The following is a 27,966-nucleotide window of genomic DNA, read 5'->3' as shown; positions in this document are numbered from 1 at the left end:
ACCTCCCTCTCTCCCCCCCACCCCCCCTCCTCAGGAGCCCATGGCCTGGTCTCCAGCCCTCCCTGGGCACCAGCCTGGGGGTGGAGGGTATGGACAAGAGGGACCTTTGTGCAAAGCAGCTGGTGCCAGGTTGGTGAGAGCAGGAACTGAGTCCCACCCTCCCAGTGAGCACCGCCCCACCCCCTCAGCTTTGCGCTGCCCCCCAGGCCTTCTGTCCCAGGAGCAGGAGGAGACTGGTGGGGGTCTGGGGAGGAGTCCCAGACTCCTGGGTCCTTTAGGACACAGCACCATCCTAGCAAGCGAAGTCTTCAAAGAGGCCTCCTGGGGGGCCATGCAGGTGATGGTGATTGGGAAGCAGGGTGCCGGCGCCCCCCGCTTCAGCACGGCCGCGGCTTGGGCAGGGACTCTGCAAGGTGAAGAGGGAGTGGGACAGGGAGAGTTAGGCAGTGCCCCCCAGCCAGCCTTTCTTTGTCCCCTGGACAGAGGCCCCAGGGGAGCGCAGGAGCCCCTTCCCACAGGCCAGTTCAAAGTTAAGGGGGTGACTGAATCCTGGGAGAGGGTGCTGGCTGCCTGCTCTCCAGAGGCCATCCTCACCTGCTCCTTCAGCTCCTGCAGCCCCAGAGTGGAGATGCCCCCAGTGGAGGTCCGGAGGGGCGTCTTGGGACGACGCCACGCCCGCTTCAGTCGGTCCCAGGACACCTTGGAGTTCAGGGTGGGGGAGAGCAGGGGGCTCAGGAAACTTGCTAGAGGAGGACAGGCCTCACCAGGCCCACCTAATAGGAGCTGCGCCAGCAAACCTCCACGAGGTCACCCCAGTCCCCCTCACCCATCACCCTCTCCTGACTCCTCAGCACTCTCAGGCCTTCCCGCTGGTCTAGGACACTGACGAAGAACCTGAACTTGACTTCCTGCCAGTCGAGCTCCACCAGGAAGGCTGCACGGCACCCACCATGCCCCGTTTTCCCCCAGCCCCTCCCTCCACTCTCCACTGCCTGCCTGAGTGGCGCCTCCCCCCCCCCAGGCCCCCATCCCTTGCCTCATAGATGTAGTCAAGGATCTCCAGCAGCGTGAGGATGCTGGCCCCGATGAATAGGCCCATCTGGCCCCCAAGGTCTCCTGGGAAGCATGAGAGCAGGGTCAGAGGGAGCAGGCTGGGCTGGTCCACCACCATGGAATTGGAATTGGAATCAGGGCTGGGGGCTCACCCAGGAGGGCTGACAGGCCATAGGCGGCTCGCTGCTCCATGGCCTCAGAGGTCAGGGCTTCAAAAAAGACATCTAGGACCAGGAAGTTCTCCCTGCAGAGACAGGAAGCAGGGTATCCCTGAGGAGGCGGCTGCAGGGACATCCCAGGCCCAGCAGATCAGGACATGAGGCCCCTGCACCGAGAACCTTGTCATCACCCTCAGGCTCCCAAAGGCTGTGAGTAGAGGCAGTCCCAGAGGCATGTCAGCTTCACACTTTAGCAGAGAGAGTTAGCAAAGGGCCTAGGAGAACAAAGCCAGACTCCTGGGCCTACAAGGTCCCCTCCCGCCTTCCCTAAAGCAGCATATGGCCTTCAGTTTGCCTCCTCCCCACACCCCTCTAGAACCTTAAGTGGCTCCCTACTGTCTGACAGTCCACTCCAAAATTCCTCTTCCAGGAGTTCCTGTTGTGGCGCAGCAGAAACCATTCCGACTAGGAACCGTGAGGTTGCGGGTTCAATCCCTCGCCTTGCTCAGTGAGTTAAGGATCCGGTGTTGCTGTGAACTGTGGTGTAGGTTGCAGACACAGCTCGGATCCCATGTTGCTGTGGCTGTGGTGTAGCCCAGCAGCTGCAGCTCCGATTAGACCCCTAGCCTGGAAACCTCCATATGCTGGGTTGCAGCCCAAAAAAGAAAAAAAAAAAAAATTCCTCTTCCAGAATTTCAAGAATGCCCGTGAACAGCAGCACTGTACCTTCTTATCCAAACTGCTTTATTTTTAGGGCTGCACCTGTGGCAAATGGAGGTTCCCAAGCTAGGGCTCAAATCAGAGCTGCAGCTGCCAGCCCATGCCACGGCCACAGCAACACGTGTTCCAAGCTGCACCTGCAACCTATGCCGCAGCTTGAGGCAACACCAGATCCTTAACCCACCAAACAAGGCCAGGGATTGAACACAAGTCCTCATGGATACGAGTCGGGTTTGTTATCACTGAGCCACAACAGAAACTCCTCAAACTACTTTCTTATCAGCTTCTCTCCACACAGCCACCCTGCTGCCTAGGCTGGTCTCGGCATCACCCCATAGATCTTTAACTAGGATGCCTCCCCTCTTTCCTCATGGACCCAAACCCGGGATCCTCAGAGGCTGACACCTTCCCTGTTTCCCCTACTCCACCCGCATGAATCTCTCCCAGGGCCTAAGAATCAGCACCACACCATCAAACATGGCCTCATCCACAAACTGTGGTGGAAGTTTTGTGTTGTAATCATCTCTGTTCCCCCGGGACACAGCACTGAGCCAGGCACTCAGAGGATGCCCAGCATTTGTAGACTAGCTGAGGGTACCAGACCCCAGGCTCCGGGCAGCCTCTCCTGCCGGCCTCCTGGTTTCTCCCCCATCTCTTCCACTCCCACCCGGTACAGCATTCACTGGATGCGCATGGCTCCCTCGTGCTGGGGCAGAAAGACACACAAACAGCGGGTAGGAGTTCCCACTGTGGCACAATGGGATTGGTGGCCTCTTGGGAGCTCTGGGATGCAAGTTCCGTCCCCTGCCGGGCACAGAGGGTTAAGGATCCAGTTTGCTGCAGCTGCGGCTTAGGTCAAAAGTGCGGCTCAGATCTGATCCCTGGCCCAGGAACTTCACGTTCTGCGGGGCGGCCAAAAAAAGAAAAAAAAATTTTTTTTAAAGCCTGTAGGCATTTGGACTAAGAAGGGTTTCCCTGGAGGTGGAGACACAGAACGTGATTTGGAGGATGGTAGGGGTTCCTTAGAAGAAAAGGATTGTGAGAGGCATTCCTGGCAGAAGACTCGGTATTAAAGATGTGGCTCACTCTCAGCCTCCACCGGCACCAGGCACCACACACGCACACACACACATGCACGCACACACATACCTACCGTATATAGGTCTCATTGCGGTTGTACTTTCTTGCCAGGTACCGGGCGGAGCCCCTGTTGGGGATCCTGACCATGGAGATTTCTTTCCCATAGCGGGTCAGGTTGCAAGGGGTAGGGCAGAAGCATGGGCCCTCGGAGCCCCCACCCAGGGAGTCTGCAATACAGAGGCACCAACTGCAGTGGGGGCAGGGTGGCCCCGAGGTCCGCTAGCTGCAGGGAGGAAGCTTAGGGGGCTGTCCTCAGGCCGGTACATCCACACTGAGGGCCTGTTCTGGCCAGTGTTGGCACTGCCTAAAGGAGACTGGCTGGGAGTCCTTTCCAGACCAGCTTCAGACCACCCAAGCGGGCGGAGGGAACCCCCAGCACATACCCACAGGCTTATCCCTCTGCCTCCCAGCCCTCTGGGGCAGAGGTCCTCATGGCTCAGAGGGAGGGCACAGGCCATCCACCAGAGCTAATCAACTACATGAGACTTCAGACCCACAAGGGGCTTGGAGAGGATGCTGGGATGAATGCAATTTATGCATGTTTTCACATATGCATATGGATGAGTGGGTGGAAGGAGGGAGGGAGGGATGGATGGATGGATGGATGGATGGATGGATGGATGGATGGACAGCCAGAAGCACAAAAGGATGGGATTCCTATACTCATGCTGGGTTTTTTCTATTCACCGCTTCAGATCCACTGTCTACATTTTGCTCTGTCCCAGGAGACTGATCTCTGCCAAATGCATCACCTAGACTCCCTGTTCTCTGGCTCTGGGTTGGGTTTGGCCCATGGGAGGTAGGATCACAGGGCAAGGAGGATGTGTCTTCCCTGGCCTCCTCACTGCGGGCTGTAGGTTGGCAGAGGCTGCAATCTGCTTCTCCTGTCTGGTACCAGTCACAGGTCCCTCCCTGGGTACCAGTAGCGCCCTCTTTCTTTGCCCCTTCAGGCCCAAGGGAGGAAAGGGCCCCTGGTGTTGCTAGTTCTGTGGCGTCTCACCAGTGCTTGTGGTTCCCTTATCCCCACTCACACATCTGACCCTTTACTGAACACTCTGCTGACACGTGGACGGAGGTAGTTGCTGTGTGGTACAGAAAACGGCTTAATGTGACTCTACTGCCCCAGCATCTCAAACCCATCGCCATGGCTCCAGCCTGTGGATTAATGTGGTGCTCTCCTGACCGATCACCCGCTTCTCTCTTACTCCCGCCTAGCCATCCTCACATCCTCACAATGGCCTTGCCTTAGCTACTGCTGGCTTCCCAGAGCCTCCTCCACTCTCTCCCTCCTTTGTTCTCTGCCCCCCAGCGGCACTGACATTTCAGCGCCCAGACGCACGTGCTCTCTCTGGTCACAGGTCTTTAGCACAAGCTGTTCCTACTGTCTAGGACACATCCTCCTTCTCAACCTGGCTGACTCTCCCACACCCTTCACGTCTCAGCTCCTATGACACTTCTTCTTGGGAATCCTCCCTGCTGGCAGGTGGGGCCACAGGCCTTTCCCGGGGTCCTATCAGATCCCTGAGCTCCCCCTACACAAGGGCTAACATGCTGCACTGCGATACCCATCCACAGCCCTGCCAGGCAGGAAGCTCCACGAGGGCTCTTGTTCCCACTCTTACCTCCAGCGCCAGCGCAGGCTGTAAACATCTGTAGAATGAATGAATGAATGAATGAATGAAGTGTGGACCTATGGACAGATGGGGTTGCCTTATCCACACTGGTAGCCAGCAATGCCTCTTTCCCCACACCAAGGGACAGGTCCTATCTCTTTCCCAGAGAGGCAAGCTCATTTGCTGAACCAAGATGAGAAGCCCAGCTCTTCCCTCTAGGTCCCGGGTTCTCTGCCATGCCCCTTCCCCTCCACCCCCACTGCTGCCTCCACTTTCCCAAGTACCACACCTGCAAAGGTCCTCAGAGCCCTGAAAGTATGGGATAAGGCTCAACCCCCAGGAAGAAACACCCCCCCCCCCAGGAAGAAACTGGAAGGCGGGGAGTCAAGGTGGTGAAGAGGAAGGTGGACAGAGAGATGAAGGCTGGGGAGGTGGGGGGGGGGAGCGGTGCGGACAGAGAGGCTCGGAGGGAAGAAGGCAGCACGGACCCAGTGTGTGGTCGGCGCACTCGATGTAGATGTTGGGCGGGCAGATGGTCTCATTGCCTGAAAGGAGAGAAGGTTATTCCTGGGGTCTGCGGTTCCATCCCCTCTCCCCCACCACATTCCCAAATGTGGGCACACACGTGCATGCACACACATGTGTTTGCACAGACACGTGCATACGTGAATGTTCACGTGCTTGTGCAGAGAAGCGTGGAGATGTACACATTCACACGCACGCATATTGATGCGACCTTGGGTGCACACGTGTATGCATTCACGTGTTCAAGCACAGGCACACAGGCCCCACAAGTACCCAAGTAGAGATGTACATGAAGACTTTTATGCATAAATGCATTTTAACATGCACACAGACATGCATGTGCTCGATCTTAGGTGCATATGTGTAAAGATGCAGAAAATCCCAAGCGCATACTGTGTACACTCAGGTGAATAGAAACATGCACACGTGTTGTCATACACATGCACCTGTCCCCATGAGCAGTGGTTTGCCCCTGGAGGTTCTGGAGCCTGGCAGGGTGGCCACAGAAGTCTGGCAGGGGGTGGGGTGCCCACCTGGCATGTGCACCATCCGGCAGTGGCAGCGCTGAAGCACGGCCTCCTTTTCACAGCGCAGCCGGCAGGCAGACACACTGTAGGCCGAGTAGCCCTGAAGCTCAGGCTCCCTGAGCCCGCTCTCCGCCCGGCAGTTGCCCCAGGGCTGGGGCAGATAGGTCAGCTGCAGAGGCGGGGCATGATGGGGTCACGCCCAGCAGTCCCGCCCTGCCCTCCAGTGCCCTCTGCCCCAGCGAAGTCCATGAGAGGGCCGACGGGATGCGAGTTTCGGGAGGGCAGGTCTGGTCAGCATGCCCTCTCTGAGTCCAAAGGCCCGGCCCCGTGCCCAACCCAGGCTCCAGCTGGAGGTGCTCACCCGCTGTTCCTGGCAGGACACGAAGGTCTGAAAGCCTGGGGACACACCAAAGCCCAGCTGGTGGATGTAGGGTGGCTCCTCCTGGCTGTGGATCTGCACTCGGATGCCAGCTTCAAACGACGTCTCGTCTGCACAGTGGAGATGGGATCTTTGGAAATGCATCCCAGGCAGGCAGAGGACCTAGGCTGGAGCCCCTGTCCCTCTCCCGCTTGCGTACTTGTCTCTCTCCAGATGGGTAGGTACTCCTCCTGCTGGATGTCCAGCATGATTTCCAGGCCACTGCCCATGCCCCCTGCCCGGCTGGGCAGCGAGGTCTGTGGATCTGCATTGAAGGTATAACACTTCCCATAGCGAGTATAGACCTGGAGGTGAGAGAGAGGAGGAAGAGATATGAAAGATGATGCCTTAGGTTTAGGGTTCTCTGTCCCCTGGGAGGGCCACCAGACCTGCCTGGTCACTCCTGTCCCATATCCCAGAAACCACCCTAGAGCCCAGCCTCTCCCTTCGGCTCCATCTTTTCCACTGACATCCTGTCTTAGATGATTACAAGGCATTGACAGTTAACATGTCAGTGGCAGAACTTCTCGATACCTTCCCAAATCCCGACCCCGACCCATTTTCTCCTCTGGGTAAAGGGTCCCACTGTGTAACTAGTTTCTTTCCTTTTTTTCTTTTTCTTTTTTTTCTTTTTAGGGCTGCACCCATGGCATATGGAAATTCCCAGGCCAGGAGTTGAATTGGAGCTACAGCTGCTGGCCTACACCACAGCCACAGCAACGCCAGATCTGAGCCACACCTACAGCCTACACCACAGCTCACGGCAATGCCGGATCCTTAACCCACTGAGCTAAGTGAGGCCGGGGATCAAACCTGCATCCTCAGGATACTAGTCAGATTCATTTCCACTGAGGCACAGTGGGAACACCCTCTCCAAAATCCCCCAAATCTCCCTCTCCCTATAGGCTGGTTGCTAGCATAGGGGACAAGGGCCACTGGGCATCCAGTTTGGGGCAGCTGTCCTGGATGATTCTACTTCTGAAACCTATTTAGAATCCATCTACTTTCCTTCATCTCATGTCCCCCTTTCAGCATCCTCTCCCTTGGTCATGGCAGCAGGCTCCTAGCTGGTGTTCTTTCATCCGTCCTTGTCTCTCCCTCCAAGCCTTTCACAGTGCAGCAGCCGGAGTGCTCAACTGCAGAAAGCCAATCACGTCACTTGCCATCTTAAAACCCAACGACGGCTCCCCATCTCCCAGAGAATAAAGCCAAATTCCTTCCATTGCCTGAAGGCTCCATGTGAGGTGACCTTTGCCTCTCTCTCTCCTTCCTTCCCATCCCCAGATCTCCGTGACAAATTCAAACTTAAGGAGCGCCTTGCTTTGCCAGGTCTTTGTTCAGGCCTTTGTGAACATGCAGGTTCCTCTCGTGGCATGTTCCCACCCCCGCCTCCCAGCCCCCACATCGGCACGGCAAGCTGCTCATCTTTTAAGCCTGAACGGAAGTGCTCCTTTTTTAATTTATTTTATCTTTTTATTATTATTATTATTATTTTGTCTTTTGTCTTTTTAGATGCATATGGAGGTTCCCAGGCTGGGGGTGGAATCTGAGCTGAAGTTGCTGGCCTATACCACAGCCACAGCAACACGGGATCCAAGCTGCATCTGCGACCTACACCACAGCTCACAGCAACACCAGATCCTTAACCCGCTGAGCAAGGCCAGGGATCAAACCCCAGTCCTCATGGATACTAGTCGGGTTCTTAACCACAGTCAGGACAGGAACTCCAAGTGTTCCTTTTTTAGATGTACTGCGAACCACACGCGGTTCACAATGTCACCCTCCCCCCACCAACGTGTTTATTGATTTGCTCAAAGTACTTATCAAGACCTGAAATGATCTTGCTTATCTATTTGCCTCCGCGTTCAATGTTCATTCCCCCCCAACTAGAGTTCATGGTGCACGGGGGCAATGAGTCCAGCATCTGGCCCGGAGGGGGACCCAAGAGATGCTTTAACGGACGGTTCTGAGCTTATCGTCCTTTTCCTCTGCGGAGAGTTCTCCATCATGGACACCAGATGGCGCTGGCGCCCCGGAGATGGAAGCCCGTGGCTCCGACTGGGAATAGAGTGGCAGTTGGGAATTTTCGGAAGCAGCTGGGGTGGGGAGGAGCTTGAGGGAGAAGCAGATGGAAGTTCCCCCCTGCCAGGCTCACCCCACAGAGACCAGCCCCGGGTCAAACCTATCACAGGCAGCACCTTCCCTGGGGGGAAGGGTCGGTGCACTCAATCATTCTCTCTCTCCCCCGCCCCTCTCCTTGGAACACTTTCACACTGGTAAAAGCTGGCAGAAAAGGCAGGAAGCAGTGCAAAGGAAAGGATTCCTAAATGCCTAGGTCCAGAGGGAGTGGATAGAAGGGAGATGGCCAGGTTGAGGGCAGGGGGAAGTGGAGGAGTTTTAAGAACGTGGAGGGGGGAGTTCTCGCTGTGGCTCAGCAGGTTAAGAACCAGACTAGTATCCATGAGGATGCGCGTTTGGTTCCATACCCAGCCTCGCTCCGAGGGTTAAGGATCCGGCATGGTCACAAGCTGCAGTGTAGGTCCACTGTTGGCTGTGGTGTGGACTGAAGCTGCAGCTCTGATTCCCTAGCCCTGTAACTTTCCATATGCCCAGGTGCAACTCTTAAAAAAAAAAAAAAAAAAAAAGAGTGGGGGGCCTAGGGGAACCCTTGTTGTGGAGCACAGGTTAATCACTGCTGTTTCTCCTCTTAGACAGTAAGTCTTTTTTTTTTTTTTTTTTTGCTTTTTAGGGTTGCATATGGAAGTTCCCAGGCTAGGGGTCTAATCAGAGCTACAGCTGCTGGACTACGCTACAGCCACAGCAACATGAGATCCCAGCCGCATTTGCAACCTACAGCACAGCCAGCAACGCTGGCTCCTTAACCCACTGAGCAAAGCCAGGGGTTGAACCCTCAACCTCATGGTTCCTAGTTGGATTCATTTCCACTGTGCCATGATGGGAACTCCAGTAAGTCCCTTTATCACCCACACATCCTGCCTCAGATTCCCAAAACCAAAGCATGCACAAAACAATCACTGTGCCGTTTACAAAACACGGCAGTATCTCCTTCTGCCTCATTTCATCTCCTCAGCTGCTATGGGATCAGGCAGGTTTGTTTTGGTTTGGTTTTGGCCACACTCACAGCATGCAGAAGTTCCCAGGCCAGGGATCAAACCTATGCCACAGCTGTACCCAGAACCACAGCCATGGTAGCACCTGATCCTTAACCTGCTGAGCCACAAGGGAACTCCACAAGGTAGGTTTTATTAGCCTCATTTTACAGATGAGGAAACCACAGCTCAGAGAGGCGGTGTGATTTCCCCGAGATCACACAGCTAGTTAGTGGGAGAGGTGGAACTCCTGGAGTTGCAAGACTCAAGGCAAGGTGTTCCCGTATGTTGATGACGACTCCCATGACCCCATGCCCTAAGCCCCAGTTCCCATGTCAGCCCCATCCAGCTGAAATGAGAAGGCAGTCTCGGCACCCTTCCTGTTTCCTTCCATCCCTCCTTCTCTTCCACTCCATCCCTCTATACCTTCCTCACTCTTTCTCCATGTCTACTGCCTCCCGACTCACTTCCTCACCTGTCTCCCCTCCTCCTTCTGCACCTTCATCAGCTTCTGGGTTCCAGTCCTTGACCCTGTCTGTATCAGCCCTGCCCCAGTTCCCTGCTGTGCGTTCATCTGTGGGGCAGGAGGGGGCATCGCCGACAGTCCCAGAGCACTCGCTCTGCCCCAGGCACAGCACTAAAGGCTTAATATGCTCTTTCCAATGGAAACTTCACGCCCATCCTACATCCTACACATGAGGAAACTCAGAAGTTGGCTGATTTGCCAAGGTCTCCAAGATCAGTGCTTCTCAAACTTAAATCTTGTGGTTGTGGGGGTTTTTTGTTTGTTTTTTGTTTTTGTTTTTTTCTTTTTTCAGGGCCACACCCGCGGCATATGGAGGTTCCCAGGCTAGGGGTGGAATCGGAGCTGCAGCTGCCTGCCTACACCACAGCCACAGCACCATGGGATCCTAGCTGTGTCTGCGACCTCCACCACAGCTCATGGCAACACCAGATCCTTAACCCACTGAGTGAAGCCAGGGATTGAACCTGCATCCTCATGGATAATAGTCAGGTTCTTAACCCACTGAGCCACAACGGGAACTCCAGGGGATCTTGTTAAAAATGCAGATTCTGATACAGGAAGGAAGTCGAACTGAGATTTTGCAATTCTAACAGACTGACCGCTAGTCTGGAGGACCAAACTTTGAGTGGAAAGGCCCTAGGTGAAGAGGCAAAAGTCCGGCGAAAGAGCCAACTCTAGACCCGTGCTTTTACAACACGTCATCACTGGAGGGAGGCGAGACCTGAAGGGGGCTGAGGTCGAGATCCCTGGGTCCTCAGTGGTGTGAGAAAGGCAGATGGGGGGAATCCATAAATATTTGTCCCAAATTACAAAGCATTTACCTTCTTCCTATTTGAGGCCAAGAAGATGCTGGAATCAGCTCTTGCTGATGCAGCCATTTTTCAGAGTCTGTTCCGATTGGGAGCGTGGGCTGCATGGGGGACCCTGGTAGTGAGCTGCTCGCTCATGCTCCCCAGGTATGCAGCACCACCTCACCTGACCCTGACTGCTGGGCCCTGCCTGGTCCCTCCACAGCCTCCCATGGGGCCAGGGACTCCCTGAGCTGAGAACCCATTTCATCATCTCAGCATTCCCAGATCCTAGTGTAATTTGCAGAAGGAGGTGGGGGGAGGCAATGCACGGGGAACATCATCAAACATACCATATTTTTTTTTTTTTAAGGGCTGCACCCAGATCATATGAAGTTCCCAGGCTAGGGGTGGAATCAGAGCTCTAGCTGCCCACCTACACCACAGCCACAGCAACGTGGGATCCAAGCCGAGTCTGCAATCTACACCACAGCTCATGGCAACGCTGGATCCTTAACCCGCTGAGTGGGGCCAGGGATCGAACTGGCGTCTTCATGGATACTAGTCGGATTTGTTACCACTGAGCCACCACAGGAACTCCTGTGCTGGTACTTTTGATCTGTTTTCTCCCTTGGGTCTCCAAGAAAAACCACAGGAGGTAAGCACTGTTGTTCCTGTTTCATGAGGCGAAGGCTCAGAGAGGGAACGTGTGTTGGCTAAGGGCACACAGCAAGTACATGACAGCATAGATTCAAGCAGAACTGAGCCTGATGCCAACTTGGAGTTAGTGCCTATAAAACACCTGGTGGGTGTTCGCTGAATGAACGGGTGTGGCAGGCTCCTGAACCTGGGTGGCGCTGGGGCTGGCTCCCTATGTGAAAACTCCACCATATACACGCAGACACAGGCCACATGGCACTGAGCCTGGTCCTGCGCTGCAGAGTCACTTGGGAAGGTTTTGGCTCCAGTGGCTTTGGGTGGGGGCTACCTGGTACCCCCACCCTTGAGGCCATTATGCAGAGTGGGGGTGACAATGGGAGATGGATGAAAGGGCTCCAGGTCTGATGGACAGTGCTCTCCAGGGAGTGGACAGGCCAGACTGGCAGGGCCAGGCCACCTGCACAGCCTGGGTCAGACCCGACCGCTGGGCAGAGCAGAGCGTTGCCCTGGAGACAGTCCCTGGGCCAGGCAGGCAGCAGCGGGTGGAGCCACCGGCTCCTAAGTGGCAGAACTCTGGTGGCGGCACAGCCCACAGCCTCTGCCATGGAGACGGCACGGCTGCTCGGCCACAAGGTCCCACTGGCTGTCCACTGCTCTCTCCCCACAGGAGGGTAGGTGGACAGGAGTTTGGGGTCCAGAGTCCAGCCACAGAAAGGGGCAGGTCCTGGGCCAGGACATGCACTGAAGGGCCCAGGGGCGATTTCTAGACCATCCCCCCAGGCCTCAGCCTCTGGGCCTGTCCCCATGTCAGTGTCCATCTCCTTCTTTGCAGCCCCACCTCGTTCTCCACCCTTTCTTCCAGGTCCACCCCTCCGGACCTAGGCTGCACAGCTTCTAGATGGAATACGGCTGCATTGTAGGCAGACCCGCAGGCCCCTCCACCACCTTCCTTCGGGCCAGCCCTCTGCTTGTCTCTCTCAGACCACCTCTTTTGGTGTTGGCCTGGACCCCTGGTCCACCTCCCTAGCCTCTGTCCCCTGACTTCAGTCTGTCCCCCAAGCCCCCTCTATCCTCCTGGCTTGTCCGTCCTCAGAATCTGATCAATTATCCATCTGGCCTCTGTCTCCGTCCCTTGCCCTCTGTCGGGCCTGCCCATCCCCCTTGGCCTCAGCTTTCCTCCCATTGGCCAGCCCCCCCCCCCACCTCTCTGATCCTTCACCTGCTGCATCTCTATCCTGTTTGCTTTCTTCTCTGTCTATCCTTTGGTCTAAGCATCCAGTCTCTGTCTCTCGTCTTCCTCCTAGATTTTTCCCTGGGCCTGAAGCCAAGGACCCCTCCGCAAGCACCCTTCCCTCCTTCTCCCTGCCCCCTCCTCCAGGTCTGCCCCTGATGGTGTGGTGTTCAGGGGCCGGGAAGGGTCTGTGCAGGGCTTGCTCCTCCGAGTAGTGGCTTCTCTCTCAGTCCCTCAAGTTCCATCCGTCCACAGCTCCCATTGCCTAGAAAAGCTCTCCCTGGCTGGCCAGCTGGATGGCGGGCTTGCATTCTCCTCCATCCCCACCCACCTCCTCATCCTCCCTGCAGTCACAGAGCCCACGGGGTTAACAGGCAATTAGCAGGGCCAGGGCTCAGAGCTGTAGGGGAGAGGGCTGGGGCCTCCAGGAGATAAGAAGCAGCCTGGAGCAGCCGAGGCTGGGCTAATCCCAGCACTAATCTGCGGCCTGGGTTTTATCTCCATTGCCTTCTGGGCACCCCGCCTCTGCCAAGGCCCTGGCGCCTCCCTCCCACCCCTCTTTTCCATGGCAGCTTTATCCCTCCGAATTCCATCAGCCCTCCCCTGATGTGGTCCAGCCCTCCCCTGATGTGGTCCAGCTATGCCTGTCACTTAGGTCTTAAACCTGTAGTGTCCTGGGGTCCAGGGTGGGCTGGTGGAATGGGGTACATCTTCCAGGTCAGATGGCTCTTGGGCCCAGCTTTTCTCAGGGTGGCCCAAGTGTCCAGGTTCAAAGCCTTCTTCTCTATGCTGGTCAAGGAGGATGGTACCAACTCAAAATGCCTTCAGTGCCTGCACTGGTCAGGACTGGGAGGGCACTCAGTCCAAACCCTCATTGTACAAAGGTCAAAGTAAAGGCCTGGAGATGGCAAGGGGCAAATCCGAGGGCATATAGAAAAAAAGAGGGCAAATTCAGAACTAGAACCCAGTTCCCCTCCGCCACTGGCCCCAGCACTCGCCACTAACCTCCATCACCCCCCTGGGCCTCAGAAGACCCTGGTCCCAGCTCTGGCTCCACCAGCCACAGCCGGTGTAAGCTTGGTTAGTAAAGTGATGCACTGATTTCTTTGGTCCTCAGTTTCCTCATGCATCAAGTGGGGATAGAAATTCCTACCAGACGCATTTCACAAGTTGGTTATGAGTCTCAGAAGAGACGAAGTGGGTGAGAGGCATTTGCAAGGTGAAATCATATATATGAGGCCTTGATATTACTAATGAGTGTTGTGGAGACCAAAAAAAACCGCTTAAACTGGGGCCGAGATTGACCACTGGATGTGGTGCTAGAAACAGATCCTCATAAGCTTCATGACGTAGAAAATTGGGTGCCCATTTTGGAGCCTAACAGAACAGGGTTCAAATCCTGGCTCTGCCACCAGCTTTGGACAAACAACTTTGGATGGTGATTTAACCCTTCTGAGCCTCAAATTACTCCTCTGTAAAAGGGCAGTGGTGATTCTTTTTCCTTAGGTTCGTAGTGAGGATCAGAGATACGTTCAAGAAAGTGGGGGTGTTCAAGAAAGTGGGGGCGCCCATTTGGGAACGGAGCTGCTCACCAAGATAGCGCAGCCATTTGATCTTGGGTCCCCACTGGGCCCATTCTCACAGGGCATCATACACCTTGGGAAAAGCTCTCTCAGAAATTTTGGGAGAGGACAATTTTGCTTCTTAGATGACAGAATTCTGTCAGGGCAAAACCCCCAGGCCCTGAGATATGGCTGTCCTCACAGAGGAGGGAGCCCTGTACTTGCTGTCTGTGAGATTCGGCTTTAGTCATTTAACCTCTCTGACCCTCCATTTTTTCATCTGTAAAATGGGAATATGGGAATAATAATGGGCATCATCCGAAGTGTTAGAAGGAAAGAGATAAAGCATAATAATGAGAGCGGGAGTTCCTGCTGTGGCTCATTGTAAACGAATCTGATTAGTATCCATGATGACCCAGGTTCGATCCCTGGCCTTGCTTGGGTTAGGGATCTGGTGTTGCCATGAGCTGCAGTGTAGGCTGGCAGCTACAGCTCCAATTCATCCTCTAGCCTGAGAACCTCCATATGCTGCAGGTGCAGCCCTGAAAAGAAAAGAAAAGAAAAAAAAAAGCAACAGCTTATAGTTTTTCAGGGCTTACGCTGAAAATTAACTCCCTAATTCTCACAAAAACCCTCTACTAGAGGTTACCTAACATCTCCATCTTACAGACAAGATAATGGAAGTCTAGAGAGGGGAAGGAGCTGGCCAGAGTCACATGACAGGGCAGAGCAGGGGACCAGGCAATCTGGCACCCAGTCTGTGCTCACAGCCCCTGTGCTGATACACCCCCTGAGACAGCCCCAGCAAACGGTAGGTGCTCAAATCACACTTACTTGTCCAACCCTATTCCTTGAGCCAGTACAATGTGCTTGGTGCTGGGAATGATTCAGAGAATAAAATCTCTGGTCTCTGCCCTGAAGGAGGTGGCTGTCTGGCCACAGAGGCATTCATTCATTCATTCCCAAAGCGTTTATTAAGCACCTGCACTATGAACCAGCTGTCTTCAGTGGAGAACAAAGCACACAAAACCAACAATCCCGATTGGGGCAAATCATTACTAGTTGCAATCGGTGCTATAACAAGGGGACCAATCCATGTCCTCTAACCATATACGGGGGTTCGACTTGGGTTGGAGAGCAAAGGTTCCCGGAGCAGGTGCACTCAGCCACGGAGGAAGGGCATCCACGGTCAGACACAGGGAGAATACCTACCCCCCACCCCAGTAGGCCTGGCCCCAGCCCTGCCACAAGGTCAAAGCCAGCACACACCCCCAGCCCCCCCAGTCCCCCCAGCCACCCAGGTGGGCGGTTTCCTCCCCAAGGTAGAAGTGCTGGTGGGTCTTGGAAGAAATAGTCTCGATGTTCGTTCAAATGTAAATACGTGAGCTGCGGTGGAGGAGAAGGAGACGGTTGGGGCCGCCTGATTCCAGGCTGAGGCCGAGCTGGAGCTGGGATCCCCGAGTGCTTGGGGCCGAGGAAGAACACAGTGATTTCGGGGAACGCCGCGTTTCCCTGGGGGAGGAGTGAGCGGGGCCTCCAGGAGGCAGGTAAACAGCCAAACCTGTTCCCAGATACCGACCGCACAGGCCTTAAACCCTAGAACGTCGGTTTTGCTGACGGGAATATTTTTAATTGGTAACGAAGTCCTTCCCTGACATTCCAGCCCTCGATGCAAAGTTATTCCTTAAGAGTTTGCTTACACAGTGGATCGCTCCCGCGGCCCGGCAGGAGTTCAGGAGCCGAGCCGAGCCCCGAGGAGGTGGCGGCGGTGGGTCGATGGGTGTGCCATCGCCCCCCACCCCCGTGCGTGCACCTGGGCATCCGGGCCGGGCCCACCCGCACGCAGAGGGCGGCACCCAGCGCCTCCCGCTCCTCGCAGCCCCCCTCCTCCCTCCCGCGGGGCAGGCATCCATCACGGCGCCCGGGCGCCCTCCCTCCCGTCTCCTCCGGGCTCCTTCGCTCTCCTCCCTGGGTTTGCCTCATTTGCATTCCCCCGGCTCCCGGCTCCTCGGCAAAGTGACCTCCGCACACAGCCGCGCCAGAGGCTTCCACCGCGGAGGGAGACACCGCCTCCCGCCCCCGCCGCGGCCGGGGAGCGGCGAGGGGGCGCGAGCTCGGGACAGCGGGGCGGGAGCCCCAGTGGAGGCTGCAGAGGGAAAGGCCCGGTGCCGAGGGGCGCCGAGGGACTCCGATGGGATTTGAACCCGCGGCCTCGGATCCTCGGCGGGGCGGGAGTGGGACGTGGAGGTCTTCACAGGCCGGCGAAGGTGCGCCCCAGCCATGGAAACCCTGCTTGGAACCGGGGGCTCCCCAACACCCCGTTTGCTCCCCCCGCCCCCCCGCCCCGGGAGAGGATGCCAGCTCTACCAGGCCGTCGCTCAAGGGGCCCTAGCCCTCCCGGGGACCTGCCCAGCCCCCAGGCCCCGCTCCCCAGGCCCGCCGAGCCGCCTCCCCTCCCCCCGTTTGGTATTTACACCTTTCACACATTTGTAAGCTATTATCCTGTCCACGCTTAGTCACCGCTGAGCCAAGCGCCACGGATTTAGCTCCTTTAATCTTTCCTCCTAAATCAATCCTCCATTTCCCCTTAATCATCCCGTGGCTCCTCTCTGAACTCTCTCGCTGCTGCCTCGGCTGCTGCAGCCTCTGCCTGTCTTGCTGGAACTGCTCCCCCTCCAATCCCAAACGGGTGTCCCAAGGGCATGGTGAACATTTGGGGGAGTGGGTTGGATTTTCAGCGCTGCCAGCCCTGTGCCTAGGGGCCTGGGAGCCGGGGAAGAACTGCAGACACCCCTCTTTCTCTTTTGGAAAACACGCGGCATTTTGAACCCTCACATCTCCAGCACCGAGGTCTCTGTCCTGCCTTCCCACCGCCATTCATCTGGGATGGCTCCAAGACCCCAAGCCTCCACCAGGATTTACCAAGAAAGAAAGAAAGGAAGGAAGGAAGGAAGGAAGGAAGGAAGGAAGGAAGGAAGGAAGGAAGGAAGGAAGGAAGGAAGGAAGAAAGAAAGAAAGAAAGAAAGAAAGAAAGAAAGAAAGAAAGAAAGAAAGAAAGAAAGAAAGAAAGAATGGAAGAAAGAAAGAAAGAAACCACCTCGGGCCTGCTGTCCACAGCTCTGACTTTCCCCACCCCCTCTGCCCAGCTGCTCCAAGGAGGTGGCATTGCCAAGAGAGCCTGGAAGGGCAGGGAGGGAAACACTGATAAGAGCCTGAGGCTGCCCTCTCATCCCCTCCTCCTGGGAGGCTGTCCATCTCTCCTAACCACCCTCAGTCTCCACCCCCGCATCCACTCCCTCTCCTCCGCCCTGTGCCACTCTGACTCTGGAGCCTCAACCTGAGTAGCCTGAAGCTCTGCACACACCCAGTGCTCCCTGGGGGTGCTCCTGCCAATCCCCCCCCTCCTCCTGGCATTCTGCATCCTTTCTGTCCCCAGCCTGGGCCCAGCAGAGGCAGCCCTGCCACCAGCCGCGAGAGGGAGCAGTTACCTCCCAGAGAGCAGAAGGGCATGGGTGGGGGGGCTAGAAGGGAGCACAGGAGCACGGGAAGGAGAGAAAGAGGGAGGACGGAAGGGAAACGTGGGGGCCATTTCTTCAAATGCTAATCAGCATCTTCCGGCAGTGCCACAAGAAGCTGAGCTGATAATGAGCCCAGCTCGGGGCTGATTCCTGATTAATGAAGAGGCCACAGGGCTGCTGAGTGGGGCCGGGATGGGGCGCATCCCTCCAGGCCCTCCCCCCTTGCCTTTGCAGGCCAGCCCACAGTAACAACAACAACAACCCCCGTTCTTGGCTGCTTGGCGGCACTACTCAAATCCACCTCCACCAGCTCCACTGGCCAATAGGAAGCAGCCAAACTCAGAGCGCCCCCTCCAGGAGGGCCTGAGGGGCGGCAGCCTGTGCTGGGGTGGGAGGTGGGGAGGGGTCTGCAGTCTGAAGTGTAGGTAGCCTTCAGAAGTATTTTTTGTTTCATCAGGAAAATTTTAATTAAAATAATGAAGATTTGAGCCTTCTCTGGACAAACTGGAAGACACCCCCCCCCCGCCACCCCAACACCAGGCATCCCTGACCACAGGGCAGCAGTTAGCTGGGGCTCAGAAGCAGCTGCTCCTTCTAAGGGTAAGTGACCTTCACTTCTCCTCAGACCCCACCCTCCCCTACTGTGTGCCCTCTCTGACCTGACCTGCCTGGCTCCCGAAGGCAGGACCAACCCTGAATTCAATGCGGAACGAAATGTTCTCAAGGGTCCTGCCTCAGGAGAAGAAGATGGGACCAGAGGGCAGAGAGAGCTGGACTGGGTGTGCGGTCCGAGGTAAACTCACCTGGTAGATAAGAGGCCCGGACCAACCTCAGTGGGAACCCTCTCCCTTCCCCGGTCAAGGGGGCAAGGGGCAGCCCTCAGGCCTCTGGAGCCAGTGGCAAAGGTGTGGCAGTGGGATGTTTGTGGAGGAGCCCCTGTGGTCCGGCCTGTAGGTGGTCCTCCTACAGGCCGGACCACCCAGGGAAGGGGTGGACTCAGGAGGGGCTTGGCCAGAAGGCAGGCGGTCACTGAAGAGCCTTGACCTGGGGGCCAAGGGGGCCAGAGAGTGATGGAGGGCTTGCATGCTGCTCCCTTTGCCTCGGAGCTGTCCTGATGGCAGCTGGGGTGGGGCTGGGAGCGGAGGGAAGAGGGCAGGGAGGGGGACTGCCCAGCTGGAAGAGGCCTTGTCTAATTGTGCCTGATTAGTAGAGAGGAAGAGAACAGGGCGAGTGATTAATAGTCACGGCAGTCACCAGCCTGTGGGGAGGGCGGCTTGGGAGAGGGAGCGAAGCCTGAGAGCTGAGTGAGGCGGGAGACAGGGAAGCCCGCAAAGGCCCTTGGTCACCTGCCCCTCCAGGGACTGCTGGGACCCCATGGGGAGGGGCTGGCCCTCCCCCTGCCTCCTGGCGAATTCGCCACCTTCCCCCTCCCTCAGGTTTCCAGACAATAGAATGCAGAAGACCAAGGGTGACGTCCTGCACCTGGGAAGAAAGGTGTGTCTGCCCATGCGGTGTTTCCAGACACCTCAGCGTCCCCGGACAGCTCCGTGTCCCGACACAGGTCCCTTTCTCCACTCCACCTGAGACCTCGGCCCAGAGGATACAAGGCCGGACCTCTGATCGCAGCCCCCAGCCATCACCTTATATCCTTTGATGCCGGCTGGGATGCCGAGCCCTGCCCGTCCTGAGGCCGCCCTGTCCGACATAGGCGCCACTGGCCACATGCGGCTGTTTGCGTTGAACGTTCATTCTCTTTGTCACGCTAGTCACATTGCAGATGCTCACTGGCCAGTGTGGCCAGTGTCGACCGCATTGGACGGTGTAGACAGAGGACATTTCCATCATCCCAGAGTGTTCTGTGGGACAGCATGGATCTCGAGGGTGCGCGCTCCTCAGACACGTGCACGAGCGAGTCTGAATACTGGGGAGTGTTGGATAGAGGATGCTCTAATGGGGTGCAGGGGAGGCCTGAGGGTCAAGAGAGGAGGAAGCCTAGGTGGTGGAGAGAAGTGAAGCTGCTGGCACATGGGTCGGAAAACAGCAGGTGGTGTGGAGAACAGTCACGTTAAAGAGAGCCAGCAGTTGAGGTGGTGGCATGCATACCAGCTGACAATGAGTGCCCACTATGTGCGTGCCAGGCAGTGTGCTCAGCCCTTTATAGCCATCTCTCCTTTTTTTTTTTTTTGGCTTTTTTGCTTTTTAGGGCCGCACCCACCGTGTATGGAAGTTCCCAGGCTAGGGGTCCAATCGGCCTACACCACAGACACAGCAACACGGATCCAAGCCGCATCTGCGACCTACACCATAGCTCACGGCAATGCCAGATCCTTAACCCACTGAGCGAAGCCAGGGATGAAACCCGCGTCCTCATGGATGCTCGTCGGGTTCATTAACCGCAGAGCCACGACGGGAATTCCTATAGCCATCTCTTAATTCTCACAACCACTCCAATTTTTTTTAGGTTCTGATATTCTGTTTAACAAATACAGAAACTGAGGCTCATGGCAGCTTTTTGACCTCTCCAAGGCCACACAGCTTAAAGGCTACACAGCCGAGGTTCAAATCCAGATGGTCTGGCTCGAGAGCCCACACACTTGACCACTCCACCGTGCAGTCCCCAGCTGAGAGGAGATACTCAGTTTTAGAGCTGCATTTTACAGCTGAAGAAATGAAGGCTAGAGGGAAAGAGTGATTTCTGCCCTCTAGTAAGTGGGCAGGCTGAGCACAAGCCGTAGCTGTAGCCGTAGCCGGGGAAAGTGTAGAGGGGGCTGGGGGCACGGCAGTGGGGAAGCGGATGGTGGTAGAAGGCAGAAAAGATACAGGTGGTGGCAGAAGTGGGAGGTAGAGGCGGAAGTGGGCTGGTATGAGAGGGTGAGTGCGGGAAGGGAAAGGGATGAGATGCGAGGAGCCAGGTGGAGGGGAATCCGGGTGGAGAGGCGGGAGCATCCTGCACCACCCAGGAGCCTGCTCCTCTCTCTCAGCCCCTCCCCTCCCCAGACCTCAGCCTGCCTCATGCCTTAAGCCTTCCCTGCTCTCCTCAGCCCAGAGTGTGCCTCTCTGAACTCAGGCTCTTACTCTCCATGTCCCGCGCTGGGCAATTAATCCTGGCACCTCCCGACGCTGCTTGCATGGCTGGTTAACTCTTGCATGGTTGATTAAGCTTTTAAGTGTCCCTGTCCCCGCTCCACTGCGAGACTGGAGGCTGCTTGCGGACAGGGACGGGAGACCGGGGCTCCCCTTCTTTGTTCTCACCCACACACCTGGCAGGGAGCCTGGCACACAGTAGGCGCTCAGAACTCTGTGTTGATTGAGTGACTGATTGGGTGACAGTGAGGGGATCTTAGGGAGCATGGGGCTGAGAGCGACTGCAGTGGTAGCAGAAGTAAGAGCAGCAGCCGAGGGGACTGGGGGAGGGCGCATTACCCAGAGTAAAAATAGGCTGGAAAATGTGACATTTATTAACTTGGATTCCGGAGGAAAGGTCACAGCAGAGTGGGGAGTGGGAAGGAGGAAACGGGGAAAGCAACAGAAAACACATAACAGCCCCTTACCCAAAGCCTGTCGCTGTCCCTCGCCATCTCACCGCCCACGCCCTGGCAGCCTCCCACCACTGATCCCTGCATCCATCGCCCCTCCACGGAGCCCAAGTCCCTGTCATGGGCTCCATGTTTTCCCCACAGAGTCTCTTATGGCCCCCACATCCTCATCAGAGCCCCCGGGTCTTTGTCTGCACACCCCTTCTCCAATCTTGCCCCCACAACACACCACCATCTTCCCCATTGCCATGGATCATCCCGTCTCAACCCATAACCCCAGGCCCTGGTAAATGGGCAGCAGACTCAGCCCTGGAATGCCAAGTCCAAGGGGGAGCTACACGCAGCAGAGGCGGGTTGGGGTCTGGGCAGAAGGGTCTGGGGACTAGGCCGGATGGGGGACAATGGAGTAGGGTCCAAGGGGGACTTCCGTCCCTAGTGCTTGCTCTCCTCTGGTCCCTCTGGCCTGCTGCAGCCTGAGCAGAGAGCAACAAACTTCTGTCCTCTTCTCTCCATCCTCAGAGTATGAGAGGTCCCCGGGGGGCAGCCACCCTCACCCCTGCCCGGCCATCCCCAGCTTCCCAGGGACTCACCAGCCTTGATCAGGGGACTCCCTGTTCTGTATCCTCCAGGCACCCCCTCCTTTACGGGTGGCCAGGCAGGAACCCCCACTTCCCTCACCTTCCCTCCATCTCTCCCCTCCCCTTCCCTCCCAGCCTCCCACCGGGGCTTCATCACTCTTCCCCTTCCCCTTCTACCCCAAGCAGGGGCCTGGGACACAAACTCCTGCTCAGGGACACAAAGCCCCCATTGATTTCTGCCCCAACAACACCTGCTGACACTGGGCTCTGTCCCCCCACCCCCAGCTCAGACCGGGTGAAGATGCTGCACACAGGAGCCCCTCGGACCCGAAAGGCCACATTCACACACTGCACCTTAGGGACAGTTGCTTTGAGAGCGGTGATTTTTCCCAGAAGAAGGGGCTCGTAGCTGGACAGCAGGCCAGCGCCCCTGGACTTCTCTCCCAGGACAATCCTCCTTGCAGTCCCTTTCTCCGTTTCTGCCCACCTCCCCCCACCCCCAATGGCAGGAGGACCCAGAGGCTGCAGGCATGTTGGGGGCAGGAACAGGGTTGGAGTAGGTTACCTGGTGCTACTGAGGCAGTGGGTGAATGAGAACCCGGGTGGGGGCTCCAGGCCACAGGAAGGGAAAGCCCCCCCATCTGGGGCTGGTGCCAGAGGCTGGGCCCGATGGGCACCATGTCGACGCCATGTATTTGCCTATGCGCTGGGCAGTGTTCACAAGAATGAAAACACACACCTCACACATACACAATGCCGGGAGTAAACTGTGGACCGGGGACAGCATCTCAAGCGCCAGGGATAATAGACATCCTGTGGCTGGGGGGGTGTGGAATGGAGCACCATTTGCAGACAGACAGACGGTGTACAAGACACCTCCCCACCCCCTGCAGCTCACACACCTGATTGTGAGAGGTGTGCACGGGAGGCCAGCCCAAGGCGACACTCCTCTCCCCGACACTCCTCTCCCCGTGAGAGTGTGTTTGTATTCACACCTAGACAGGGAGCAGGGTTTGAGACAGATGAGGGTGTCACAAGAGGGGACGGCAGCCAGTGTGACCCTGTCCTCAGCAGCTAAGTAAGAGCTGGGACGTGGGCACAGAGATGAGTAGCTCTCTGGGAGTGTGGGTGTGCAGGTGTGCACGTGAGCGTAGTGACAGGGACACTGAGTGTGTGTGAGAGGGTGTGCAGGAAACTGTGTCCCCATGCAGTAGGGGTGCACGTGTGTGCACGTGTTGTGTGTGTGTGTGTGTGTGTGCGCGCGCGCTCGTGTGTGCTGGGCAGCAGTGAGGGTGATCCAGGCACATAAGTGTGAATAAGTGATTCTCCGCCTAAGAGCCAGAGCCGAGCAAGGGAACAGCAAGAACCAGGAAACGGAGGGAGGGCCTGGAAAGCGGGAGAGGCCGGAGGGGCGGCATGAAAGAAGGATGTGTGAGGGAGTCAGTGAAAGGGGGTGTGTGTGAGAGACACACAGACAAGAGACACTGGCACCCAGTGTATGTGAAGATCAGCTCTATGCAGCCTGCCGGTCGGGCCAGCATCCCCAGAGGCGGCCCCAAGACCCTCCCTTGCCGGAGCCCCCAAACACCCCCTCCCCAGCCCCTTGTTTGCTGGGGAGAAGAATCCAGGAGCCACAGAAGAAAAAGGGTGAGAGAAAAGCAGGGGTCAGTTGGTCCGGCCCCTGCACAGACCATCCCTTCCCTGCAAGCTGACCAGCATCTGGGCCCCGGGGCCCTCTCCAGGACCCCCGGCCCCAGCCCTGGGCACTGCAGTGGCAGCACAGCAGCAGCGGCAGCACAGCAGCCACGGAGAGGAGCGGCAGCAGGAGGGTAAGCCCCCGCGAGCGTCCACTGCTCCACGGCTGGGGAGCCGAGGGAAACACCAGGCTTCGGGGAGACACGAGGCCAGCCTCTGGTGGCGGAAGGAAGGGAAGCCCCATGGAGGATGCCCCGTGCACCACCATCACCCTCCGCCAGCCTCTAGCCACCCCAGGCCGCGCAGGCCGACCGGCAGGACTCACCACCGAGAAGTTGCTGGCGGAGCAGTGGTGCCCACTGAAGTTGCAGCTCTTAAGCATGTCGGCGAGCTGGTGGCCGGTGCGGTTGAGGATGTCTACCATGTCGGGCTCCGGGTAGCGCAGGCCGGCGGCACGGTGCCCGTCCCGGTCTTTGGGGGGCAGCCCGGTCAGATTGGCCAAGTGGAAGATGTCGGCGTCGCTGAGTGCCGAGTGCCGGAACCGGTTGATGTTGCAGAGGGTGACGGCCGGGAAACCCGCCACCGGGGCTGGGGCAGCAGGGTCCATGACCACCAGGTGAGGCCGCGTCAGGTAGCCCCGGGCCAGGCTGGCCGCCTGGTACAGAAAGGCAGCCAGCGAGGTGAGTAGAGCAAGTGCCCACAGGGTTCTGCGCAGTCCATGGGGGCCTGGGCCACAGGCCCGGCCCAGCCCGTGCAGAGTGCTGGTGCTGGCAAAGGTGGCCAGGTCCCGGGGGGCTGCGGGCCCCCGCGCGGCCCCCAGGAGGCTCTGCTCATCCCCTGCCTCCTTCTCCTTGGGTTTCGCATCCTCCTCTGCAAATTTGATTTTGCACACAATCTCGATCGGCATCTGTCCCCGGCTGCTGGGACTGGCCGGAGCCTCCTTGCCCCCGTCCCTCCCTGGCCAGTAGCCCCAGATGCCCTCCGGAGTGGCGGCGGTGGCAGCAGCTGCTCTTCTAAACTCAGGGCAAGCAGCAGGAGGATGGGGACAGGGTGGGGGCCCGAGGTGGGGGAGTCACTCCCACTCCCAGCAGCTCCGCAGCCCTGGTGCTGCCTCTGCCGCTGCTGCCTCTGCTGCCGCTTGTCTTGTCTCTCTCCTCGATCGTCTCCTTGTGGCTTCCCTTATCAGCACCAGCACAGCTGTCAGCCCCTGCGTGTGTCCCTGCGAGCGAGCGAGTGAGCGAGGGAGCGAGCGCTGCTCCGCCACGCCGCGCAGCCCCAGCCGCTCCGCTCAGCATGTGCTCCGGAGCCCACCCCATGCTTAATAATTCAGGACATGTCAACAGCGTTTCACCGGCAGCATGGGCGGCAGGAGCCAGGCCAAGGGGAGGGGGCAGCCCCCAGCCTAGGACAGGGATCCCCTGTCCCTGCCCAGACCTCGTCGGGCCGCCCCCCAAACTCTTGCTACACCCTAGCTGCTCGTGGGGTTCCCCACCCGTCCCCACTCCCAGGCCACGCAGGGAAGAGGGTTGCACCCAGCGTTCTCGGCTCGTTCTGCCACTTTTCTGGACCACGCCCCAGGAGGGGTCAGCCAGCTCCATCTCCTACCTCCTGGCCTCCCGGATTCCTGGATTCCTGACTCGAGCCCAGCCACCACCTGACCCCACTACCCCAGTCACGGCTGCTTCCAGAAACTCCTTGGGAGAGCCACTTGTTTGAATGAGGGAGGGGAGGGGAGGACAGAGGAGGGCAGGCAGGACAGGCAAGGGGACAATGGTGGCTCCACTGAGATACTTGGCTCCCCTAGAGCTTTGCTCCCGACTTAATACCCATCAGACCCCTACCCCCTCTGGCCTCGCCCTCTCCCCACTTCACCCCCAGCCCCAGACTCAGTCTCTCATTTGTCTGGAACAGAGAGCACCCCGGCTGACTCACACATCTGTGGCCACTTTGCCCTCCCCGATGTTTCCTAAATCTGAGGCCAGGCCAGGTTATGGGGGGGTGGGGTGGGGGGAGGGCGGGGGGACAGCCCAGGGAGCAGAGAGCAGGGATGATGGAGGTGAGAAAGCCCAGACAGGGTATTGGAGGAGTAGAGGTGTGTTGGCTTTGAAAAGGAGGGAATGCAACCCTAAAGAAACAGGCAGGGGGTGCCTGGCAGAGAGGGGCAGGGGAGCCCTGGGTGGCTGCCGGCTTGCAGAGGAGACGCGGGCATGTGGACTGTTGTCACAGGCTGTGGTGGGGCCCCTGGTGGCCAGCTGGGAGATGATGCCTGGGTGCCCCTGGGTTGGGGGTGGTCGCAGTGAGCAGCTAGTGCTCTGGGGGGGGGGGGAGGCGTGTGAGTGCTTGAGCCCTCTCAGGAGAGGAAGCACTTGTCCCCTAGAGGAAAGGGGGGGCTGATTAATCGGGGCGCTAATGAGCAGCAGGGAGAGGAAGCTCAGAGGGGCGGGGGAGGCGGCTCCATCGATCCGAGCCGCGGAACCAGCAGCTGAAAAAAAAGTGAGAAGGGAATCGATCTGAGGGAAACGGCAGCTGCTGGGGATTAGAGCCCGAGGTCCACCCGCTGCCCAGCGGCCACCCCTCCCCTGCGGCAGCCCTGCCCTGCCAGTTGCAGCCCCTGCCTGGCCTGGGGCTGGCTCCCCTGGGGGGCAGGGGACCACGCTGTTCGCCCTTGGTTGCAAGGCCAGGTCAGGCCCCGTCCTTCACAAGTCATCCCAGCATGGAGCCCACCCACACACAGCACCCCCAACCCCAGGCCTGGTTGGCATCCAGGGTGGGGGTTGTCCCCAGCCTCTCTTTTCAAAGTAGCTTCCTCAGCGGCTCCTTGGCTGGGCTTCCCCCAAAGCCAGCTCCCCCAGACTGTGGAGATAAGACCCCTGGGGTCAGGGGCTGCAGCTGGCAGTGTCCCAGAGGAGAAAGGGGTTGGCACTGAGAGCAGCTGCTGAGTTTGCAGTTGGGAGTCTCCACATGACCCCAGACAGTCCCCATCTCGCTGCCGCCTACCCAGGCAGCCCCCCCATGTTTCCCCCCTCCCTGCTAGACCACCAGACCCTTCCAGCGCTTCCTTCCCCACCTCCTTATCCTCCCCAGCCTCTCTCTTCCCCTTTCTCCTGTTATTGATTTTTCTTTACTGGGTTTTTTTAAAAGGTGATTTAATTGCTTTTTTAAGGTTACTTCAGTCTGGGACTCTGCCAAGGAAGCGGGGAGCCGCCCCCTAAGCTCTCCCTAGCACTGGTTGCCGCTCAGGACTCTGTGTGTCCCTAGATTGTCCTGCCATCCAGTGAGATCACCAGGTCATACTCTCCAACCTGACCTCCATCATGAGCCCAAAGCACACCCTCCTCCCGCCCGAGGGCATGTCAGGGAGCCTTCAGCCTCTAGAAGGAATGGGAGCTGTAATCTGGCATGGGGAGCTGGGGAGAGCTGGGGAGCTGGTGGCGAGGGGAGTTCCAGGCCACTGGGAAGTGGAACAGCAGTTAGCTGCATGCACCGCCCCCCACTGCCCCACAGCCAGCTGCTTCCAATTGTCCCCGAGTCCCCATCATACAGTCTCCCAGACTCCAGCGGGAGGTCCCCCCCCCCCCCCCCCCGCAACCAACCACAAGTCCTTTGAGCCCATCCCTTGCCCCCCGCCCCCGACTCCTCCAGGCCTCTTCTGTGTTTGTGCACCGCCCTCCCATCCCTTAACACCCCCTTCCCCTCTGGCCCCCGTCCTTTCTCCCCGCCCTCTCCCCGCTTCCCTGCCTGCCTCCCTCTCTGCCCGGCTGCAGTTGGGTGATAATCTCCCTCATTTAGCCTCCCGGCTGCTTCCCCGGCTCATTGCCCAGCTGGTCCCTGGGGCCCAGCCCAGCTTCTTCCCCACCCCCACCCCCAGCCCTGCGCCCCAGCTCCCCCAGCTCTTCCCCGCTTCCCCCACCCACTCCCAAGGGACCAACTGCCCCCTGCAGTGAGCATCAGGGCCAAGTGTGGCTGGCGAGGACCCGAGTGGGGTGTGAGCAAAGGAGGAGGGGTTGCCAAGGACTCCGGGGGTGGGAATCAGGGTGCAGGCTCGGTGGGGGGGGGGAACCCTCTGTCCTCCAGTTGTCCACATTCCCCAGGTTTGTTCCCAGTCCAGTCCTTCACCCCCCAGGGGGGCAGAACCAGGCTCCCTGACAGCAAAAATGGTGGACAGACTGAGAAGTAGAGATTCGAATGGCATCTGTAGAGCCGATAGGGCAGGGCAGGGCAGGGGGAATGGGGGAGGGCAGAGGGGAGGGAGGGCAGGAGCACCTGGCAGGGGGCATGGAGGTTTTATTTGCACAAATTGCTCCAATAGGTAGTTTCAGAGACCGCCTGGAATCCAGCTGGGGGGTGGGGGGAGCAGTTCAAAGGAGCCTCCAAGGCCAATCCAGCACCCAAGCTCTTGGGTTACCTCTTTGCCGGGCAGGGACCCCCAAACTGAGCAGCATTTGCCCCTTCCCACCATTTGTGAGACTCAGACTTCTTGCCTGGGTGGCCCCATTTGTCAATGACGCGACCCACCCCCCATCTCTTAGATAGCATTTTCCTAGGGAGAGTCCCCAGCCGCCCCTGTTCCCAGAGTACACCCCCTGGCCACCCGCCCCAGCCCAGACA

The 27,966-nt window shown here is 58.0% G+C and overlaps 1 protein-coding gene across 2 annotated transcripts; it reads right to left on the bottom strand.

Moving 5' to 3' along the window:
* Window positions 1-51: 51 nt before the first annotated feature.
* On the bottom strand, window positions 52-25,329 carry ASIC4 (acid sensing ion channel subunit family member 4). Of its 2 annotated transcripts, XM_047773602.1 has the most exons (10): window positions 23,684-25,329; window positions 6,315-6,459; window positions 6,098-6,225; window positions 5,743-5,905; window positions 5,173-5,229; window positions 3,085-3,238; window positions 1,206-1,297; window positions 1,037-1,116; window positions 595-699; window positions 52-406 (listed from the first exon to the last, which is right to left on the bottom strand). In XM_047773602.1, the coding sequence occupies exons 1-10, from the start codon at window positions 24,263-24,265 to the stop codon at window positions 293-295; spliced, it is 1,620 nt and encodes a 539-aa protein (XP_047629558.1). In that variant the 5' UTR covers window positions 24,266-25,329; the 3' UTR covers window positions 52-292. The 2 variants fall into 2 exon arrangements, with proteins under 2 accessions (XP_047629558.1, XP_047629557.1); XM_047773601.1 differs by lacking the exon at window positions 5,173-5,229.
* Window positions 25,330-27,966: the final 2,637 nt, after the last annotated feature.

The sequence above is a fragment of the Phacochoerus africanus genome, chromosome 3 (assembly GCF_016906955.1).
Source record: "Phacochoerus africanus isolate WHEZ1 chromosome 3, ROS_Pafr_v1, whole genome shotgun sequence".
Classification (NCBI taxonomy): Eukaryota; Metazoa; Chordata; class Mammalia; order Artiodactyla; family Suidae; genus Phacochoerus; species Phacochoerus africanus.
This window is presented reverse-complemented; position numbering and strand designations above follow the sequence as displayed.

Bases quoted from the DNA above. Each gene is read 5' to 3' on its own strand.
- ASIC4 (XM_047773602.1), bottom strand. From the start codon at position 24,265: ATGCCGATCGAGATTGTGTGCAAAATCAAATTTGCAGAGGAGGATGCG. The intron at 6,460-23,683 runs GTGAGTCCTGCC...TCTCACCTCCAG, and splicing joins CCGCCAGCAACTTCTCGGTG to GTCTATACTCGCTATGGGAA. The intron at 3,239-5,172 runs GTCCGTGCTGCC...TCTGTATTGCAG, and splicing joins GTGCGCCGACCACACACTGG to ACTCCCTGGGTGGGGGCTCC.